The following is a 23,390-nucleotide window of genomic DNA, read 5'->3' on the forward strand; positions in this document are numbered from 1 at the left end:
AGGCCGTTCCTACGACTGAAGTGTCTTCGATGACTACCAGGGTTGCCTGGGCCCATGAACAGTTTTTGGGTAGTCGAAATGAACTGTATGGGGCAGTTTCACCTTATCCCCACCATAAAAACCGATGGAAGATTTTAAATGCTTTGTGCTCACTGGTTTCACCCCGGGTATATCTGGACAAAATCATGAAAACCATCTTCTCTTCTTTTTTCAACTTCCCCCCACCCCTGAGCACCTGAGTCATCCAGGGGATGGTGCGGCTCCAGTGGCGTGAGGACATGAAGTGAGAGAGGAAGAGAGACTGACGAATGAGTGAGAGGAGACATGGTTACCCAGAGATTTTTGGGTTGAGACTCAGGTATGTCTTATCCGGCAAAAAAATCGACTGTCCTTCGATCCTCCAATGGTTATTGGTAATCTTGGTGTGCGCTGAGAATATCCAAATGTCCTTAAGGCGAATATATTTTTCGTACGGGAGGAAAAAAAATATCCAGCACCTCACCGGAAACGGTATTCGAGAAAACTACATCTGTCCCGAAATACTTTTCCATCAAATTTCTTGGAAAAAGGAAAATCTTCTGCTGATGCACAACTACGGAGAATCATTTGCGTTGGCGCCAGCTCGTGCTATTGTGAATTGGTCCGTTTGTTCATTTATTTCTGGTGAATTCATGCAATGAATCCACCAGAATGAATACGTTTGAAGGTCAGTTATTCTATTGTATTTCTCACTTTAATTTTCCTTTGAAGTATCGGGATAGATGAATATCTCGTGATTTTTAAAATTTTATTCACTTAAATTTAATGATTTCGATTGGATTTCCTGGGAAACGGAATATTCTTCACTTTCATATTACTACGGGGAATCATTAGACCTGGCGCCAGCACGCTTCGTGCATTGTAAATTATTCCATTTGTTTATTCATTTTTGATGTTTCCGATGAGAACGAAGAGAATGAAGAGAGTATGTGAAGAACGTTTAAACGATTCAACATTGTATTGAACACGAGAAATCGTGTGCAAGTGATTTTCAAAATAATACTGATAAATATGTAGAGGGGTAACCGGTTAGCATAGAGTTTTGCATTGCTCTGTACTCGGTAGGGACTCATATTTTCTCCGATGCCCTCCTGTAATTCCCGCAATCTCCCGGCAAAACGTGTATATGCACACCATCGGCCGTAATTCCTTCCAGGAAATGCATATGCACTAGGTATGAACGACGATTCCTCAGAGGTTTTATTTTTTCTCTCTGTTATTTCATTCTTACTTTATTTTTCATTTTCTTATTTGACTTTTTTTTTCTAAGGGGAAAATTTCTTTTTATTTGACGTGTTCTCGTTGCCGCGGGTACTTTGAATATCGCACGCGAGTTTGAAGATAGTTCTAATCCACATGTAAATAGGCTACGATTCTATGTAAATTGTGGGTTATGTAGAGTGGAGGGAATGGGAATCTTTGGCCATTCGTTGCCATTTATTGGCATTTATTGCCTTCGTTGCAAATTCAATTTTACATCAAATCACGGTGAATATTTCAAGTGTCACTGTTGACGACACAACTATGAAAATTACTTTTTTCAAATACATGAATTTTATTTCAACGAGATAAATGAGTGCATTAGAATAGCTCGCCATAAAAATATATTTACACTCACGGCGCATTTTTATTGTCATTTATTTGGGTCAAATGCAGTGGGTATTTAAATCAAATCGAGATTTTATTTCAGTAGTGAACTGTTAAACGATTTACGTTAATTTTAATATTGATCGGTATCCAGAAAATATCTCGAGACCCCTGTTGGTCATAAAAAATGTATTCACAAAAATTTTGCTATTCCCCTCCGATTTGGAGATATTACTCGAAAACTTAGCGAAGAGACGTTGACTTCACGCCTCTGTTTCGCTCTTACTTTGCAGGGAATCAAGTGTTTACTCAGTTTTAAAAGATAATCCGTAAAGAAAAAAAAGAACTCGAGAAAAAAATGTTTTTTTTTCCTGACGTAGAAAATATAATTTCGATTCCTATGTAAAGAAGCCACGACTCTATGTAAATTATGGATTAAGTAGAGAGTGGGGAATGCAAATGCCAATTTTATGACCTCCGTTTGGAGCTTGATTTTCCGTTATAGTTGAAGCAAATTCTTCAAATGTCTCCTCTGAATCATAATTTATCTGTCTAATGATTTGAAGCAAACTATTGTTGATGGCTAACAAGATAGATACGACCTGAAAAGGAAAATCCTTGAAGTTGACCTGGAGATATGTTTAATGGTCAGTTTTTCCGGATAATTTATTGCTTATGAATTGTCGAAAAGCATTGTTCTAAAATCCAAAGATTCAGCTGTTTGGAAAGTACAGAAGGAAGTGCCCTCGAGTATTATTTGTACATGAGGTAGGGATTAGGCTGCCTTTTCGGGTACTATCCTAGAATAATAGGAGGGTATGACGGGCAGTGCTCTCTGTTGAATGTAATTAATCAAGCTCAGAGCCACGGATGATGCGATGGAAGTAGAGACATTACCGTGTCTTCAGATTAGTCCTAGGGATGTGTCGTCCCGGGGACATCAGGTACGAATTCATCACTTGGCTTTTTGTTCATTTGAATGATTAAATGAGTGAATGAATTTTGACTGTCAGCTGGAGGTATCAGAGATGCGACAAAGGGGACATTTTGACAATTTTATTCCTACGACTGTCCCGATTTAGTAGTGTTGGGTTATTACTAATGGATTTTTTGGGGCAATTGAATCTTAAAAAATGATGGTGTTTTAATCCATTCGGATGAATCCATTTCTGACTATAAGATTATGAATTAATTTGTGTGAATAATGTCGTCTGTCCGCCGAAACTCTCATGACATTTGACGGAAGAGTTCACCTGAATAGCGGGAGATTAATGGAGATTAGTGTGAGAAACTCATTACAAATTTGTGGATAAAAAAAGCGAGACAAATTGAAAGACCAGTTTGGCCCTTTTAAATTAAACAGACCACAGACATAGAATACAACACTAATAAATAGCTTTTCCTCAAAAGTGAAAAAGGGATATAAAAGATCGTGTGTGTTCAGGGGTTTGACTCGATTTTTCAATTCACCTGGGTCAAGGCTGAGAAGCATTGAAAAATTCAACAGCTTCCAGGTATCAAATCAGTTTTATAAGGGTGAAGTAACAGCTGCAATTTTCAGAAGGTCAAATTCCTCCACTGGACAGTACCACGGCATTCCTATCAATAAAGCCATTAAGAATGGGCCTTACTAATAAATTATTTTCGGTTCCTTGGAATTTGTTCATTTGATCCCGTGAAAATTTCTCGACCCAAGACAGCGGAAAGAAGAAGTGGCTTTGAGGGTAAAAAGGAGAGGTTTCTTATCGCGAATATTTGTGACATTAACTGAATGGTTTTTAAGATAGAAATAGGTTGTAACCCACAACTTGAAGAAAAATTTTTGCGATCCCTTTTTCCATTCCTCCAATAATATTTTACTAACGATTTGTTTGGAGTCACCTCCCCGCAGCATAAAAATTGAAATAAAAATCCTTCAAATGCCACCGTATGAAAATTAAAAATACATCATTTGATTACAATCAATAAACACTTCAACAAAACTCCCCCTGTAATACCCAGCACTCCAAACATTTTGAGTGAGAATAAGTCGTAGAGCACAACCGCGAAAGAGTCAGAGATACACATCATGCGCAGTGGAAAGCATACAGAAGGAAAGAGGGCCCCGTCCAGAGGGCGAGAATAAGAGAAGCGATGGCGTGATAAATGATCGAGTATTTAACACTCTTTACGGATTAGCATATAAACTACAGCTCGAGTCCATAGATCTTCCTGGCAACGCATTAACCGACAAGGAGGAGAGCACCGAGAGAGATAGAACCCTCTGGGCCTTGCACCGGGGTAACCGATCACCGCATCATTCCAATTTGTGGTGGATGAAAACAACCGTTAAATATCAACATTCGTATCAATATATATAATCATAAACGCTGAATTTTTATAGCCTACATTCATCAGACCATTTCACATATAATAAATAACATTCGAGTCTCTTGAATCACTTCATTATAAATCAGAGTGATTTTTTCAATCTAATCTTTAATTCATATTCAAATAAATATGAATGATAAGATTATTTGATGCAAATGAATTTTTTCAAAGTTCTCAACACAAATATTCACCGGAGTTTTAAAAATGAAAATAGTAATTCATATTGGAATGTATTCACACCATTAGATCATTTCATTCCAATAAATCCTTTCATAATTTTCAAGTTCATTTCTTCAATTATTGAACCACTCAATTAATTTTTAAACACATGATCCGCTCATAATTAAACAAATCTGGACGTTTAATTTCAATAAATTCCGTTGTGAAATGTGATAATGAATATTTATCACCGTCTGCGGGAATTATTTTTATGACCTTAATACTTGTGCATTCGGAGTAATTAATTTATCTGCATCAGCCCTGAATCGCTACAAATTCAAATAATTAAAGATAATAAAATCATTTCTGTAATCATAAATAATTCTGTCCTTCCGTTCTTTTTTCTCCAAAAGCATTAAAATATAATTAAATTCTCCAATAAATTAAAAAAATCGGCCCATCAGTTCACAACAATTTACGTAAATCCATTACATGTCAATGAATTCCGTTGTGAAAAGCAATAACAAATATTCATCATCTCCTGTGGGAATGAACGCTATGACCTTAATCACTCCTAATAAACCAAGGAATGAGAAAATAATGCAGTGTCTAAACCCCGGAGGGATCAGAGATAAAAGTGAGATTTGCTGATTAATTGATTAGGGAGGCGCCAAAGACCGCCCCGCACATTATGTACCCTTGTACCCCGTCATTAAAGAAGGGGAGAAGAAAAAATAAATAAAAACAAGACGAGAAATTTCACAAGTGTTTGTAGTGGTTGGCGCACGCATACACAGATACCAATCTTCTTATGCCACCTTAGTTTCCTTAGGTGCTACAGCACCGTACAAAACAATTCACACCGAGAAAATAGTAGGCTCTAATGGCTTCATGACCAACCCCTCTGGCCAACACCCTGTGGCCAACAATTTCATGGAACATGTGTACTGGAGGATATCCAGGCACATTCACCCTTGATGCTATTAATTTGATGATCAATTTCATGCTTGTCCAAACAAGTTGTCGTGTATTCTCTCATTCTCCACTCACATCACCCCTCACCACCCTTACAAAACAAAGAGAATTGTAACACCGAATCGTTTCATTCGGAGTTTATTCGAAATTCAAGTGGTGAATTGATTGCCCCAACAACTCAACAATCACCAAAAATGTTTATTACTCTAGTATGAAAATATTTCTACGCATGCAGTTGGTGCACTGACGTAATACTATTTCCCTTTACCCAAAGAGAAGTTCATGTTTATTCGCACAGTACAACAGTGTGTACGAGTGAATGTTGAGATGAAATAAAAAAAGGGTGGACCAGAGGGCGATTCTAGGTAGGCATAAAACTGGCTGATGTACGCCAACTGGGTCTCAGATCAAAGTCGGAGGCTTTCAAACAATGTAACTTGTTGCTTATATGCCGTTGGTGGGGGAAGGGGAGGTTGTGCGCGGAGACTTTATTCACAATTTGTGGCTGACGATGTTATTTTTTTTTTAAATACTTCAGCAAAGGGGAAACAAAAGAAATTGTTATCCTAACTCGTAATGGGCCCCAGGTGCAGTGGGACATTTCATTCTTCTCTGCCAATTCCGGTACAGCGTAAATATAAAGCAGAAATTGTGGGGGAGATTTTAGGAAACTGTTTGAGGACTTTGGGAGATAAGCGGCTTAGCGAGAAAAAGGAAATAATTATCGATAGATAGGAATCTCTTTTTTTGGAGATACTACTACCTTACTGCCTTAATCCGATCCCGATGTGTTTCGCTTCTGTGGAACAAAGGTGGAAAAGACGGATACCCCCTGCGCTTTTCACTCTGCGGATATTTTCGTCTATGTAGGAATGAATGCGGGTAATTAATCATTCGAGGGTAAAAATTTTGAGCGTTAAAGTTTTCAAGTACTCAACGAACTTACGGCTCATGTTTGTGACGGCGTTTATTTCGTGCAGGAAACAATGTATCCGCTGGTGTAACATTAGCTCGGAGGAATGAGGGCTCGAGACCTCCGTCTTGACGACAGTATTGTTTTGTCGCCCAACAGGTCGCTGGTCACGAACTTTGCGTTAACTTTTTTCTCGAGTTTCATTCACAGTCAATGGCTGTTTCATGGGTTTTTGCTCTTTCTTGTGGTTTTTATTTGCGAGTATTTTGGTTTTTCAATGTTTATCGTGACTGTTTATGAGACATGGAAACCTACTGACTGCCTTCAACTTTGGTTTAATTATTATTCAAATTATTTGGGTAAAAAGTGGGAATTTGAGGGAACACAAGGTGTGGTGAGGAAACTAATTTACCAAGGGCTAACCATGATATATTTATATCTGATCCAATTTCATTCGATTCGAATACCTCACATTTCTCACTTCATCTTTTGTCTTTCAATATTGATTGGCGTGAGACTCCAGGGAGCTCTCACAGGCAAACCTCCATAAACCAGCTAAGTACAAATTGAGTGTGCTTGAATGAAAGTTAATATGAAAAACCATCCCTTGAAGGACGACGAGTGCGTCCGACAATGTATAATTTCTTATGCCGGAGGGTGCATCGAAGAATGAACACTCAGCCGTAATCTGTCAATCAAGTGATCGGTGCAGTGTTCATCACCCTCGGAAAATTACCTCTTCCATAAAACGAACACCTCCAACAACATAGCAAAAACATAATGACAACAATAACAAAACAAGGCAATTGTAGAATATTCTTTTTTACCAATACTCTCAACTACTTCACCAACACCTTGAGCATACCAGAATGCGGAAGTCCCCTCTAAAATCTGGAAAAATTATCCAACAAATGAGACAATGTGAGATACCACGTGAGATATACGACGAGTAGAAAATACCTCACGACGAAACTAAATTCATGGATATGCGTAAAGAGGGTGAAGAGAGTGAAGCTTTTTTTTTTTTATAATACGACGTCTACGGGTTATAAAAGACGAACGTATTACGGATTCACTGGACGATCCCTTGGCAGCCTGGTTCTTTGGCCTCCCATTATCCCGGAGCTAATAAGATGCAAGAACTTAAATCACGCGCGGCACCATCACCACCACCACCACCGCCATCAACCAACCGACTCATCCGCCATACAGAGCACAACAGAACAGAACAAAACCAATACAGAACAAACTTAGCACAAAGGTACCCTGAAACCTATCGTATATTTGAATGGTACAAGTGGCAGGATGAAGATTTCAATTTGTCTTGATTAGTGACGACGTGAATATTAAAAAACATTTCAACTCCCTCAAACCTGAATTGGTAACTGAAACCGAGCCTTTAAATGGTACTTGCTACGCTCTGTTTGAACGAGACCGACTGTGCGCGTGGATTTTCTCGTGTATATATCATTGATCTATGAATATGCACTGGTGAATAGATCATTCTGTCTTCTACAGTTCCTCTTTCGACGGTTATACACATAACTCGACGAATTGATATATATATATACATATATACGCCCCATGTAACGTCCCCGTTTGACGCGTTAATGACTCAGCTCACCAGGTATTTCAACCACATCACACGTGGCTAGACACACTGATCAATGACCATAGCAGAAAAAATAATCATGACGCCCATGAAATTGATCCGAAAAAAAACCAATGCTACGGTAATTCTAGTTGCTATAAAAAATCGAGACGATTTATCAACGAAAAAAGAACGATCGAGACGCATATTCACCGGAAAATTAATCTCATTTGATGAATAGTTGTGGGCGGATATCTCACGAAATTCCAAAGTAATCGTCAATGATGGGACAAGTGAGACTGAAACCGCAGAAGGGAATTATCCTGGCATTTTTCCACATGCAAGGAGAATAAATTAACGATCAGTCAGAGGAGTGACTGACCGTTTGGCTCGTGCTCTGAATCATTTTTCATCGTGTCGAGTGTATTAATTAGCATCTTGCGATCGAGCTGAAGTCGTTAAGCCATCGATTAAATGCAGAGGCTAAAGTTCATCCTTCCTATTCTCCCCCTTCTTAATCAATGGATAATTCCTTGGTTTTTTTTTTCATCTTTCATGTTCCTCTCTTCGGATATTTCACAGGGGCGTACACGTGTAGTAAAAAATGATTGCCTTAACATTTAACGGCTCTCACGTAATTTTCAAGATATCATGTTGTATCTGTGGGGATCATTAAATCGAGTGATCAGTCATCACGAATCGATTCTAATCACGATTACATATCTGCGTGATAAATCGATGCCGCAGGTTGAGAGAAAGAAAAGGGGAGGGCGGAAATCCACTGTTGCTGTTGTAAAACGTTGAAAGTGACTCGTCTTCATCTAACAACCCGTCAATTTCTATCTAGGGAACTCCGCCTCGATCAGCCGATAGAGAGAGAGACAGAGAAAGACATAGACGGAGACGAAAATATTGGGTTTGTGAATGGTGGGTGGAATTGGTGGTGAGGTGGGGGAGGTGGTCATACACATTGATGGCTGCTACCTTCTGTGCCACACTGTGTACTGCAACTACGAGCCTAGGTTTCGCGAAGTTATGGCCGCTACATCCGCTTCCGTCCCACGACCCTATTTTTCCTTTTCCGCGCGGCGAGAAGCATTCGCTCGGTTTTGCGCGACTAACTTCATTCGTACTTGTTCGTCGGGTACTTAACGGTTTACGACGTACGATGTATCTTACCCCCTCTTTTACCGGGTGTACAGTGTGGTCTTCGAACCCTCGATTGTTGATGATGGCTGAGCATTTGTGGAAGTCCCACGGAATTATTTTTTATGTCAGGATTCTTTGCAGTCGATATTTTTTTTTTGCAGTTCTTGCTGGTAAAACATTTCACCTGAATTTCCCGAATTTCCATGAACTTGCAGAGAATAATTCAACTTGAATTGATACGTTGATTGTCTTCCGCGTCAAATACCATTTCTTGGAATTTTGCATAACTTGTCATTCGATCAAATTTATTATCTTATCGCGAAAAATTTTTAATAGTCGTGGACCCACCGTTTGATCATGTTTTTGCGATGTTTATTGAGACGTCTAATTCTTCAATTATCACAGAACAATTTATATACGTCTCGGTAATCTTGTTCCATTGGAAGAGGTTAACCGAGGTTCAGTTAGACCTCAGAAAATTTTTGTAAATACATGTGAACACGAGATAAGTTATGCTTTGATAAATCTTGGTGTGTATTAATGGGTTTGTCGTCGTATTTCTAGTCTTGAGAGACACGATATAAGCCCCATCGCATGAGACTTAACGACGAAGAAGGAGTGAGGAAAAATAGAAGAAGCCCTCCATCTTCAGACAGTGCCGCTAGCTAGGCCTGCCACGAAATTGAAAAACAATCTTTCGGAACGAACACGACGTTATTTTCAAACATTGCTCAGGCTCTTTGCTCACTACCTGCCATTCACCCGTCACAGCCAGCCTTATATCTTCTTCTAGTCAAATTCTTTTTTCTTCCATTCTTCTTTCTCTGAATTTTACAAAATTACCCGATATATCTCAAATAAAATGTCGCCTAAAAATGATATAAAATATTGGAGCGATTTAATTCATTCACATTGCAATACTCGTTCTCCCCAATAATCAATAGGGAAATGAGTCAACGTAAAGTTCCACGAAGACCTCTATAAACCTGATCTTAAAACCATCGATTGTAAGTGTCACTACTTAATTTAATCCAATTAAGATTTGTAGCCAGCTAAATTCGAGTTTTCATCGTTTGAGAATTAGATCGAAATAGAAATAGATTAAGTCATCGGTGTGAATTATCCCTAACATCCGGAGTAACAGGAATTGTACCCAATCCCACCAAGGATTGCCCCTGAACAACTGAGAGCATCGGGGGAAAATCCGAAAAGAGCATTGATGAATGTCCCCTCAAAGAAAATAAAAATATTCCTCAATTCGGTATCGAAAAACACGGAAAGGGTGCTTTCTTTCTAGGGTCCTCCTACCGTTGGTGATCCTAAAATTAGCTGCCGCGTGTCGTCCAACAATGCTATAAGGCATCGACGAAGCATCTGGACCGCACTCATACACCCAACTAAGCTGCCATACTAAAATTATCTCACCACACGATCAAGACTCGCTTCGCTCCTGTATCCTCATTTGGTTTTTCTACCTTATTAAAACCTCCGACTGTCCACAGCTATTCTACGGACACGTGCCCCACCAGATCCCCTCACACACTAAGAAATTCCATAGTTTCTTAAGGAGTATGGCTTTACTCATATCAAGAAACTCACGATGTTAAAATTTTCAAAAGTTAAATATACTGCACTACGAAAAATGAAAAATTTCGTCAAAAAGCATAAATGTCCCAAAAATCTTCCTGATACACCTAAGTATATTTGACAAAAAAATATTTAGCCCTGTCACTCTAGAATTCCATAATAATCCCCATAAAAATAAGAGAACATTCAACAGATGTTTGACGCAATTAATTCCCTGCAATGATTCTTCATAATTAACGAATGATTTTTTTTTTCACTCTGATTGATGATACCGGAATTTTAATGAAGCTTTGATTTAAATACCACGAAAGAACCCTCTGTGGATTTATCAAAACGACAATTTTTTGCACATATTCATTTAGAGTCTAGACACACCAGTGCAGGGAGGAACATCACGGATTCCCAGTATCTCTGATATTTATAATCACGAAAACTTCTCGGTGGGGCATTAAAAGGCTCGATTCTCGGATTAGCGGAAGTCAGGCCGGTCTTAGATCTCACGGGGGAGACGACCGACACATGTCGGTGTCAAAAGCCCGAAGCCTCCCTTTTTCCATCCTCCTCTGCCTTCACCCCCCACACCAACACGAGTTTCATCTCGAGTTGCATTGGCCGCACCATCTTTTTCCATCCGCTTATTAATTTTTTTTCACTTTCTATTCTCAAAATTCACACTGGCAATACTATTAAAGCAATTTGTCACCTACGCAGTTGAGTCGGTGTTTTACAAAATTTCAAACGAAAAGTATTCTTATTCATTCATTCGCATTTGAAAAAGAAATTAAAACAGCGGTGTGAGGGGAGAAGTGAAGTGGATAATGAAGGGGATGGAAGAGAGAGAGCTCTTCCGGCCGGCTGGGACCCTCTGTACTTCGTATGCACGCGTTCCCCATTCTTCTTTTTAATATGTCAACCCTCAGTTTGTTTTCTAAAGTCTCGGCAACGAAACACATCATTTCGTCCGTGAACATTAATGCACTTTCTCGCTTTCACACTCATTTATCCCTTTGGGTACACTCTTGGGCTTACAGCTTTGAATATACGTATTTATTGGTGGCTTCAGGAACCAGTAGAAATGGATGAAACTATCCGGAAGAGTGTGCAGATGTAATTGCAGGGGAATTGAATGGATAAAAAAATTTTACAGTGGAAATTCTGTGCGAGGTCAGCCCTTCTTGCTCTCCAAAAATCCAAATATCACCGAAAAATAAACTTAAATCAAGTATACTTTATACATTAAGCATTCAAATGCATTTATGAAATTTAAAAACTATCTAAAATCATGACCTCAAGTGGATAATTTTCCATTCTTTGTGCCTGAAATTTTCCCAACTTTTCAAAACCATTTCAACCTCATCTTCTCTAACAAGAAGCCTTATTTTGAATTAACAACAATGAATGTTTTTCCTCGTATGCATGAAGAATAACTGAACCACCGAGTTAACTGAGGATTCATACAGAAAGAAATGGCACACCGGTACGAAATCATAGGGCGTACTATTAGGATAATCGGAGCGTATGTTACAATTCCATCTCAGCACAACCGCTCATCTATCTCCGCTCTTATCTTTCACCCCATTCTTTTTTCTCATTGCTATGTGGTCAAGAGGTCTTAAAAAGAATTACTAGACTGCAATCATCCAATTACCGAGCGAAATTTGTTTCCGTTTGGCAGTGTCATTGCTGCTGTAGTTTCGTGTTCACCTGTTTGAATTTGTTTTTTTTTTTTCTTCATTCAGTGATTACAAATCGAGGCGATGCGCTGTAGACATGAATTTAACAGCTACAAATGCACTCTAATAACGCCTTCAGTCATAACTGTGATATTTTATCATTTTCTCGTTGCATTCTTCAAGTGACGAAGAGTTAAAAATAAGAAAATACATATGAACTGGCATTTTTACCCGCAAGTTTAAGGTTCAATTCCCCGCGGTATGAATTTTATTGGAGCCTTCACCTGCTTTTTTTTTTCACATGCAACTTCTTTATTATCTTCACCAATTTGTTCGAATTTCTCGCTTGTAATAAGACTACTTCCGTAATTAAACTCGCTCCAAGGCTCAGTGTAACATCAGTTTTGTTGAAATTGGGTCCCGAGAGATCCACGCGATTTCAAATACATGAATAATTTATTTCAAGTACCTACTGGCGTGTTAAATAATAAAAAAGAAACAACACGGAGAAATATATTCTAAAACCTTGAGGTACATATGTACAAGTTCAAAGGAGTAGTGCGTGAAAAAAGAATGAGAGAAAACAAAAAGCGAAATGAAGAAACGGATTCTTTGGAACTTCGTAGAAAGGGCGTATATAAAGAAATACATATTCTTGGCTCAAGATATTCGACTGTTGATGGATGAGCCGTGTATGAGGACGAAAAACCCGGGATTCAATGGCACCTGCATATATTACACGCACGCGCGTACATAGTGTTATGCACGCCAGTGGTTCCCCTCTTCAAAAGACTGTAACACCTTAGCGGTCTTGGAAAAGTCGATCTCTTCATTTAATTTTTTTTTAAAGAAAATGAAAAAGAACTTTTCAAAGGCATGAAAAAGTAGGCGTCAAAGGGTTTTTGTCCTCTAACAGTTTGAACCGTGAAATCATGTATGTCGGCGAAAATTAATTAATAACACTGTTGGTTTGTACGCTATGATATACGCTTGCGACGACAAGTGGATGAGTCAACCGGATTTGTCAGCCATTGTCACCTGTGATATTAAGTGATTCAATTTTTTATTTATCTTTTTTTCGTGTATTATACGAGGCAGTCATTCATGAGAATGAATGGGCATGTCTCTCGGTGGGTGCATAATGCGGCTAAAGGTTCTTATTTGTCATTCGAAAATTATGGGGTGAGATCTGTTGTGGTGTCTCATGCTTTTAGAGGGAAAAGCCGCTGATTTTTCGTGATTCATTCGGAGTACGAAGAAAGCATTGTGATGCTCTTGTAAGAATGAAACTTAAAACTCTCTCGAACTATTTTCCAACTGATTCCAAAACCGACTGAATTCAATTAAAATTGAATGTCAAACAGCGCACATAAACTTCTGTATAGTTTCATCCCATAGTGCATATATATGTATTTCAAAGGATCGACAGTGACTGAAATCACTTACGAATGACAATCGATAAACACACAAGTCCAAAACCCCCGAACCAACAAATAAAACCACGTAGTATTGCAACAATGGAGGATCACAAGTTGATCTTTGCTATCCCCCTTTGTGTATTTATCCCTGAAACCATGAATGCAGAAGATGATACCTCAGCCCCTCATTGCGTTCGTCTTCCTCTCGGAAAAAAAGAACCAGCCGGGGAAGTGAACGAGACGAGAAAATCACGGACGGTTTTGTGGAGGACAAACCAAGACAGACACTTTGATAAATATCGGTGAATGGATACGGGCGACACTTGCACCCACATCATTCATTGAAATTCAAATGATATACCCCCTTCCCCACACCCCTTCTCGGACACTTTGAGATGCAGACTCTTTCTCATAGTTATGAACGGCTAGCAACCAGCCAGTCGAGATGTGCTCACATATATTACGATTTTACCTATATATATTGGAGTGAGAATTGATGATATATCTGTTTATAACTCTTTGGTATGCTAACTCGGGTCAAAATATCATTTATGTGAGTTCAAGTCCAGGAAGAAGAGCGCTATGAATTTTGAATTCGACGTTTATGTGAAAGACGAATGAATGGACATGAAGCTTCAGTGAAAAATTGAATTACGATATCTAAAGGCAAAGAAAATTTGTTGAATTCGCAATTAGAGGAAAACAATGAAGGGAAGTGATTCCAATCCATTCTCGTTTCAAATCACTTTCCCAAAATCTCAGCCGAGTGACTGAAGAAAGATTATCTCCACCAGAATAAATGTTTAAAATCATCCATGAGTAGTTGAATTCGCTGCCACCTCGAACTCTTCAAATTTCATGATTCTCCCCAGATAACCCCATAACTTCCGCGACACTCACGATATGTTTTCACCCGTGCGACTTGACCACCGACTCGTCACATCCTGCGATTCGCGCGTCCCTCCTTATTCCGTACGCTTCATTCTTCCTCAAGGTTTAACGAACCACCTAACCCATCACTCGTTCACCTAACGACAAATTGTTATAACGTCCCCCTCCCCCTCACCCCCCAATCCCCACTACACCTACTTCATCATAACACCAACTCCGCCCCCCTCGTTCTCACTAGTTTCTGCTCCGTTACAGATAATAAAGTACGTCGCGATAACCTTCGTCCATTGTCTCTGCGCGGAAATTACTGGCAGAAGAATCGAGGAAGGAAACAAAAAATAAAAGATAAAACAAGAAGAGGGAGTGCAGTTAACTGATTGGTATCATTCTGGGTGAAACTCGTAGAAAAGAATTGTACGAGTTGTGAAAATTGTCGGATGATACGGGAAATAAGTGTTTCAAAAAGACTTGAGAGTGTATTGCAAACCTAGTGAACAATTAACCAAACAAAGTGTTGAAGATTGTTGTATTTTAAGTGAGATACATAATGACGAGTACATTGTATCCGCTGAGGTTACTTGGAAAAATAAACTATTTGAGGAGCAACTTGACTCCAACTATACATCGCCACTAGCATTACGCGGCCAAGTGTGGTTTTGCCACTTGGTACTTTACGACTCTGAGGGAAAAATTGTATCGTGCGAGAGGGAGATGAACGAGAAGAGAGTTGTACATAAAAGCTGAGAGATGATACACCCTAGGTTATGTGGCCAGTTGAGAAGTTAGAATTGCGGAGATGCATCTGTCCATGTTTGTAAAAATTTTCTGAACGGAATGAGATAAGAGAATGTGGGGAGATGAAGATAGAGGGAGGATATAGGCTAAAGTATAAAATACCCCTCAACGAGACTAGAGTGAGTGTTGCCATTGCTGTACGACTGAAGCGTTTACGACCTTATCCAATTATTGAACTAATATTGAGAATCCAATGTCGGCGAATTATATCCATCTTCGTTTAGAGCGAGAACCCATAGATGTGATGATATTATTAATCATTTAGTTTTATATTGTTAATTTCGAGAATAAAATAGGGAACAGGTTGGTCCGGACCATGAATAAATAATCATGAAGGAATTGACAAAGTTTTGAACAAAATAACAGTCGAATACAACGATAAATGTGGAAATACGATAGGCAAAATGTGAATGCTCGACATCACTTCATTTTTCCCCACTCATACCGGCATTATCACAATTTTGTTTCCATTATAGTCCCAAGTCATGATTTCTTCCGCCTATCTATCCAGAAATGAATCACCAAATCACATGAAACTGCATAATAATCATGTAATTCCCGGAATATCGCCTCATAAATTTTACACGTCAACCAAGATAATATTCACGATAAAATTCAGGTCATATTGATCACTGTGACGTTAGAAAAGAAAATGTTTAATTTATATCAATAAACAAATGTAAAATACCGTGACAAAATCCGGTGTCGAACGTCTCATAAATCACAATAAAACGTTTTAAACAAAAGCCAGAATGGAATAAAAATCCTAGAAACTTCGAGGTCAATTTCGACAGCGATATCTAAGCGTGATGCTACGGGTAATGAATAACTTTACAAAAATAATGATAAAGCAATAGCCTTCAAACTAAACTGTCGCACATTAAAAAAAACCTAGACGTGTCATCAAGTCACAGATCTAGCGTAATCGCCGATTATCCACAAAAAAAACATTAAAAAGTGTAAAACTCATGTAACACAATTTTTAATAATCTAACCAAGACAAAAGTGCATTCACTCCAGCGTAAAACCAGTAAAAATGAAAAAATAAAATATTCCGGAAAGAAAAATGGCCGTGGCGAGGGCCAGTGATTCCACATTTGAGTTAGCCATTTGCATAATGACAATGATAAGCTTGTGTTAATCCAGCGCACATACAACTCCCTCCCCTGATAGAGGAAAATTCAGTGGTGGGGTGGAAAGTGAAACGCGAAGGGGTTTTATTCAGAATAGGCGAATAATGCAGGCGCGCACAAAGGCGGACTCATAAGAGTTGCTTTGGCACGCCCGCCATGAACGTGAAAGACTAGTGAATGAATCAGTGTGTGTGTTTCAATAATAAAAGTGTGCGTTGTCCCCTCCTTTCCTCTTTTACCTCCATCATCCCTTCCCACAATGAACCATTCGCCTCAACCCCTCTACCGGTGTATCACTCCTTCCATTTTACCTCCCCCTGTTCACCTCTCTCATCGAACAAAATGCATACATATGCATAGTTATACACATGTAACTAATCGGTGTAAAAAGACCATCTACACACGTATAATGCATGCACACACATTTGCAAGAAGTATATGGGAGCGAAATAGCCGGCAATTTGCAGGTTTACGAGTTATTTCACAATGGCTGCAAAGTATAGTGCTACAGTATTACTTTGGGGCCCCCATTGGTAGCTGCAGCCCCAGACGAGTAGCGATATACATAAGGAATATGTATGAATATATGGAGAAAATATGTATTGGTTACATTTACTTTGTGTCCACTGTTGCGAGGGATCGATGCACTTGAGTTTGGATTATTTTTTCTCCTTTTTTTTTTTTTAATAACGAAGAGTTTTATTTTTGACGAGCGAATTGGTCTGTGGTGAGGGGAGGGCATTTATCTGGGGTAGGAGGGTTTATAGAGGCTCTGTGAGTCGCCAATCTGGGCCCCTCGGGGGCCCACAGCGAACTCAGCGCTCACCGTATTTCAAGACAATAACCAACTGCCCATAAACCTGTCCAAAGTACGCTTATCCCCGGAATTTTAACCTCCCCACTACTCGCTGTCTAGACGTGATGCACTCACTACCCATTGCGATTTAGTTCGTCTAATCTCGGGCTATTGAGTTGTGTGTACAGAATCGTTTGGGGGAATATTTTTGGATATTAGCTGGTTGGATCTGGCTCACTTGGCCATTTACGTTTTATCTATGAATCGCAATGTCTTTTACATCAATCACAGTGTTGGCATTGTTCGAGATTATTTTTGGATTTTATTAGGGTGATTTACTGAATGCATTAGTGAGCTTTGCACGGCTACTAATGGATGATGAATCGTTGATTAGATAACTTTTGGGTTAAATATGCGAAACTCAGGCTCTAAAAATTAGTTAAATATCTAAAGTGAAATCACTTATTACCACAAATTCTCGACTTTTCCCAAATAATGATTTTCTGGATTAAAAATGTCATATTTATCTATGTTTTTTTGCTGGTGAATTAGTTTCTAGAGCCTGAGGAAGCATAAGCACAATATCTCTATTTTGCAAAGCTCATTATCACACACCCTGCCGTCATTATTTACCGATATCAATTTCGTCGCTTCACTCAATGTTTTTCTTTATCAGTTCATTGTAAAATGTATTGAAGCTCGAAGGACTGGGAAAATAGAACAAAGATAATGCCGGGGGTATAGACGTGACGTTGGGAATACCGCGAGAAGACGTAGAGTAGATGGGGAAAAGATTAAAGACCGTGCAATGTACGCCCTCCAACGGGCGAATGATGGATGCGATGCGAGAGAAGACGCAAAGTTTCTTCTCTTCTTCTCCTCACTGAGTGGGTGGAGCATTTCATTTTCATTCCTATCCTCGTTTCACGTCTCTTGTATATCGTTCTTGTTTTCGTGCTATTACTCTCCATGAACCGCAAGTGAGACTCTTTGGATCTACTTCACTCTATGTCGCACCCATGTGGTTTCACATTTGCGATTTGTCTCATTTTGAAATTGACGAGTTTGAAGTAATGGAAATATATTTGAACTTAACGATTGTTTTCTAGTGACATCGATTCCGATGTAAGCAAGACGTTTATCAAACTTGACTTTAAATTGAAATATAATAAGAAGAGAAGAAGGGCAAACAAAAAAAAATTGTACCTGATAAAAGGGAAAATTTTCTCGACTTCTTGAAATTTGAGAACTGAGTAAGAAATTCAAGGAAATCTTAATGTGTGGGAATTTTTCGGATTCTTAGAAGAAAATTATTTCTGTGAATGTTTTTTCGCTATTTTTTTGTAATTTTGTCAGGAGCTATGCAAAGGATGCAATCATACATGGATAATACCAATCTAAATGGTAATCCAATACCACACCCCTGCGGGTGTATGCGCAAAAACCGAAAAAAGGAGAATTATACCTGACCGCCCTTCTTTCGCTCCCGTGTACTGAGTGGAAACGATTCAACTTGGACAAAAAGCGTTAACAAGGCGATCCTCTCTCTGCTGAGCCCAATTCTATAAGTTGGCTCTCGCTTCGGACAGAGAGAGGAAGGGCCAAGTGTATGGGGCAATTATCTCGCCCCCGGTGTAAAAATAATAATTAACTGGCCATTTCATTGCATTAATTAAAAACCAAGCCGACGCGTTAAAACTTGTGATTCAGTAGTTTAATGGATACTTGTGGTAATAGAATAATGTGCATATGCTACTTACTGGAACTCAAGCGGGCTTTGATACAAGTCAAGCATTTGATCATTACGAATTTGATAAATTTTTGTTTTCCCGAAAAAATATGCAAAATCTAGAGATTGTTTTTGATTGTTCACGCGAAGTTCTTGAAAAGGGCTTTGTACTAATGATAAATAATTTTTTTTTCACCGTTGATTTTCGTTGATGATATCTACTGAAGTGATATGAATAATAAATAGAAATAGCCAAACAAGGCAGATTTTCGATACTTGCCTGACGCACCTGTTTGAACTGCTCCTCGAAGCTCCAGCTCGTCTGTTGATGGGAGTTTGAGTTGTTGGAGTTTTGTGACTGGCCAGTGCCCTCGCGAGCATCACTGACATTTCTCGCTGAGCCTTGAGATGACTCACTGGAGTGTGAACTCGCGGATGAGGTTACAGCATTGTTTGAACCACCTCCACCTCCCCCAGGTGTTTGTGGATTGTTATTGGGGTGCTGGGGGGTGAGAAATGCCGCCGGAGGTGGAAAGTTGAATGGGAGGTTGAAGCTACCACTGCCTATTGCAGCTTGGAGGGCTTCCAGACCAGATTTGTTGTTCAAGAGATCCATGTCAGTTGGCTTTAATTGAATAAATGCACGATTAAATTATTAGACAATGACCAATTGTCAAATTCTTCACTCAAAAATATTTACTCGACACGCAAAAAAAGTTAAAGCAAAATTACGGGACACTGATCATCTCGTGAATATTAATTATCATGATATTGAGGGGCAATCTCCACGATCATGTATAATAAATATTTATAGTTGATTATTGTAACGAAATTACGCAAGTACTAACCTCTGTCTTAAGTTTTGACAAAAAATGTGGATGATGGGCATTCATCAAACTATTCAAGTGTGTCAATGGTGTAGGAGTGCCAGTCGGACCCGTCGATGCATCCGAGGACGAATGATTGTTACCCTGTAATGGTTGTTGGGGTAACTCCTCACCACTTTCCTCATCCTGCAGGTCTGGATCTGAAAGATCCTCCTCCTGATGCGACTGCAACAAAAAAAGCACCAGTCAAAATTAAAATTCACTCTTATTTAATGAAAAAATGATTGATTTTTGTCATTCACAGCGGCTCCAAACACGTGTGACAATATTTATTCTTCAGCGTTGGACTTTAAGAAAATACATGAGGAATCCTATACAAACATTCAGGTTCTCCGTTCTGTTGATTTATTTTCATCAAAAAGAACCGAATGAATCAATCCGATAATTCCAGACCTCCAACGATGATCGATATCAATCGATCGAGGTCGAAGCAGATGATCGATTTGTGGGTGGATGACAAATCGCTCGTTGCGAAATTTAAAATGAATAAATCATTTCTGTTCACGTATTCATCATGAGGATTTTTTTAAACCTAAGATGTTACTACATAATTGAGAATATTGTTCTGCATTCACAACATTAAATCTATCATATAAAATAAAAACTTTACAAGTCAGACAGCCTTTCAATTTTCAAATCCCTATCATTCACGTGAAATAGTTCCCCTCTATCTATATTCGTAGAGAGACTACAATTCTGAAGATATGAAACTGGGTAAGCACATGTCGCCCTTTCCAAACAGAGGGCTAGAGTCTAGGTAAATCACACCCAAATTAAACAATTTCACACCTGAAATCATACACTCAATTCCCCCGTGAACTGCTGACAATCTAAAAGTTTCGACCGCTGTCATTTTCCCTATACTGACAAGTCCAACCTCAATAAAATATCATCATAAATCCAACGATCTGCAGACATGTCATCAAAAGTCAAACATTCGTCCATTTCCGGAACGAAAAAATCCCTATAATTCTTTCTGAGTGCACGATATACAGAAGAGGTGGTGAAATCCGGCAGAAGTGCCGAATGATTAACTCACATTCCCCTACTTGACAACGTGTACGTGAAGATGTCCCAGAATTTAATATACCACTGTAGTGACAATACCTAAATTTAGCGAATGAAATTGGAGAGAGAGAGGGAGCGAGAGAGATGACTGGAATGAGCCACGAGCTCCAAGATTTATAACCAGCGGGTGGTACACAATTCGTGTGTGCAAAAGTAATGTAAGAATTTTATAACTCATGGCTCAAACATCTCAAAACAAAAGGATTATCCAACCACCTCCATAAATTACCCTCTAATCCCACCCCAGTGCCACAATATACCCCAATCTCCCAATTAACAACTCGACTCATTACTCGACTCCCCAGAATCACCCAAAATCATTTGTCTCAAGTCGCGACACTTGTCACAACATTCCAAATTTATTAATTAACCCCTCTACCATCCATCATTACCAGAATAGACAGCAAAAGTTTTCCACTCATGATATTCAACGTTTCACTCTCTTTTCGACTGAATTTCCATGCGATTACTAGTGTACCAAATTGTCGAAACTATGTTAATTCCAGCGTGAAAATTCACGTGTCTTTTGCCTTGTGCTCGCCCACGTTTTCTCACTGCGTGTAATTCGTGGGTGTCCAAACGCAGTGACAAAGTGCAACGTGCCACAACCAGCACAGGAGGGGGTGCCAAAAAAAAATCCCACAACGAGACACCACAATGCTCAAGTTTATTTATAAACCCTCGATTAATTTAAATGTTTTGAATACAATTATTCATGGGAACTAAATATTGCACCCAACAACCGATGCATGCGCAATGCTTGAATAATGTCAACTGTTGTTTTTATTCTTCTGCATGAGTATTTTTTTTAATTCTAATACTTCATACATATGAGTATGAACTATTATTGAAATGAGGGTAGAGCAGGAAACACATTTGATAATCGCAATGTTAATTTTCTGGTATTAATGCACTATCGCAATGTCACGTTGTTGGTGTGTCATTATCGTATATCTTTCTATGAAAGGAAATGCGGGTGTACGGAAATTGATGGGGACATTTGGCGCACATTGGATGGATAATCGTGGAATAGTCATACGGAAACAACGATATCTAATGCATTTGCAAGTTATAGCCAGTGTGATAATCACATTTGAATCTTTAATGTGTCACATGATGCCGCAAAGTCCTTGCGCAATAGATTACTCCTTTTTTTTGTTCAAATATTTTATTTCTGCGTCGTGTGAAAACAATAGAAATCAACGACGAGGGAGAAAATCTTCGTAAAAGATTGCTCACGTCTGCCTGGCTTTTTTCTTTAATTGGTGAATTTAAATTCTTGAACGGTTGTTACTGGAGTTTGCAATTAAACTGTGCAGAATACGTTTCCATAGGTATATAATTAAAATAGTTATAAACGCATGGAGGCATATTATAACGTACAAGTGCATAAATATAGACGGAGAGAATGTTCGAGTGTCTCACGTATGTTGCATGTAATAAAATAATGCATCGTTAATATAAAGTGAAGAAGAAATGAGAATAATAGGTGGGAATAGAGAGAGGGGAGAGGGGGGGGGGAGGGCATTGGAAAAGAAATAATCGTACGGATGAAGCGCTCGATGAATGCATTTTATCGTAGTAAATAAAAACCATGGCTCCAACTGTGGTGGTATATATAAGTATGTACAAGAGTTCTCAGTGGGACCCCCGCGGAGTTCCCAGCGTAGACATCACGGCTTCATCGACGTCGTCGCTGAGGCGCTACACAGGCCAAATGAATTCAGTCATGTGATAAACTGCTTTCGATGGAAAAATTGTCCAGAACAGATCGATCGATTTAGATTACACTGTGCGATTATTCTAATGATGTCCACCCGAGTATTTTTTATTAATATCGTTTTCATGTCGTTTTGATGGTTGAGTGATGATATGGGGTTTGGTGAGGAATTAAATACACGCTGTATCGAATGTGATTTTTGTTGGCGATTTGATGGAGAACACGTTTCAGGGAGGAATTAATGCCGATAGACCATTGGCATATTCTGCAAAATTCCACCAAAGTGTTTGGCAATAATTTCAGAAAGCGTTATCGCTAGTTTCGAAAAAGTAGGTCTCTTTGATTTCTTCGCGTTATCCAATGCTCAAGGCTTTTTTTTCGTGAAACAATACAATCAGATAATTCCATCTTGAGGTAACAAAAAAAAAACGGAACAACTCAAAATTTCATTTCAGTAAGTACCAGTAGACATTTTAAAGTAGTAGGCAAGAGCCATAAAATTTTATCGGTAGAGCGTTGCCGCGTGCGCACCAGATGACAGGCCGCACGCGGACACAGTTTGTTGTTGATGTGGGAGAAGTTTTCACAGAAAAGTGCCGAATGAGGAGAGCATTATGAATGGCATTTGTACCACCTAAATATTCCGGTAAAGACCTCCTGCATAAATGACGATGCAGACGTGATGTGTCAGACCGAACTGTCAACCTAGACGACTGACGATCGAAATGATATTTATAACCCTCATGTGCCCTAGCTACCAGATTTTCATGTTGATGTATAAATTTGGGAGGTGCGGGGGCCCACTGGTACGATCGTTGGGCTCCGCCAGATTTAATTAATGACCCGCCGAGTTTGATCTGCCGCTACAAAGCATGGTATACAACACATGCCCATCAACCAGCTCGCATCT

At 39.1% G+C, this 23,390-nt stretch overlaps 1 protein-coding gene across 5 annotated transcripts in view; it reads right to left on the bottom strand.

Annotated features, from left to right (window-relative positions):
* LOC135164399 (protein dead ringer-like) overlaps positions 1-23,390 on the bottom strand; it is an 80,320-nt gene that overhangs the window by 29,924 nt on the left and 27,006 nt on the right. For 3 of the 5 annotated variants that reach the window (XM_064124692.1, XM_064124691.1, XM_064124688.1), the window contains 2 exons: positions 19,654-19,857; positions 19,086-19,430 (listed from right to left, as the gene is read on the bottom strand). In XM_064124692.1, the coding sequence (XP_063980762.1) occupies positions 19,086-19,430; positions 19,654-19,698 (390 nt within the window). In that variant the 5' untranslated portion in view covers positions 19,699-19,857. Of the gene's footprint in view, positions 1-19,085; positions 19,431-19,653; positions 19,858-21,152; positions 21,432-23,390 lie in introns of those variants that run through there. The other 2 variants (XM_064124690.1, XM_064124689.1) reach the window with 2 other exon arrangements.

This window comes from Diachasmimorpha longicaudata, chromosome 7 (assembly GCF_034640455.1).
Source record: "Diachasmimorpha longicaudata isolate KC_UGA_2023 chromosome 7, iyDiaLong2, whole genome shotgun sequence".
In the NCBI taxonomy this organism is placed as follows: Eukaryota; Metazoa; Arthropoda; class Insecta; order Hymenoptera; family Braconidae; genus Diachasmimorpha; species Diachasmimorpha longicaudata.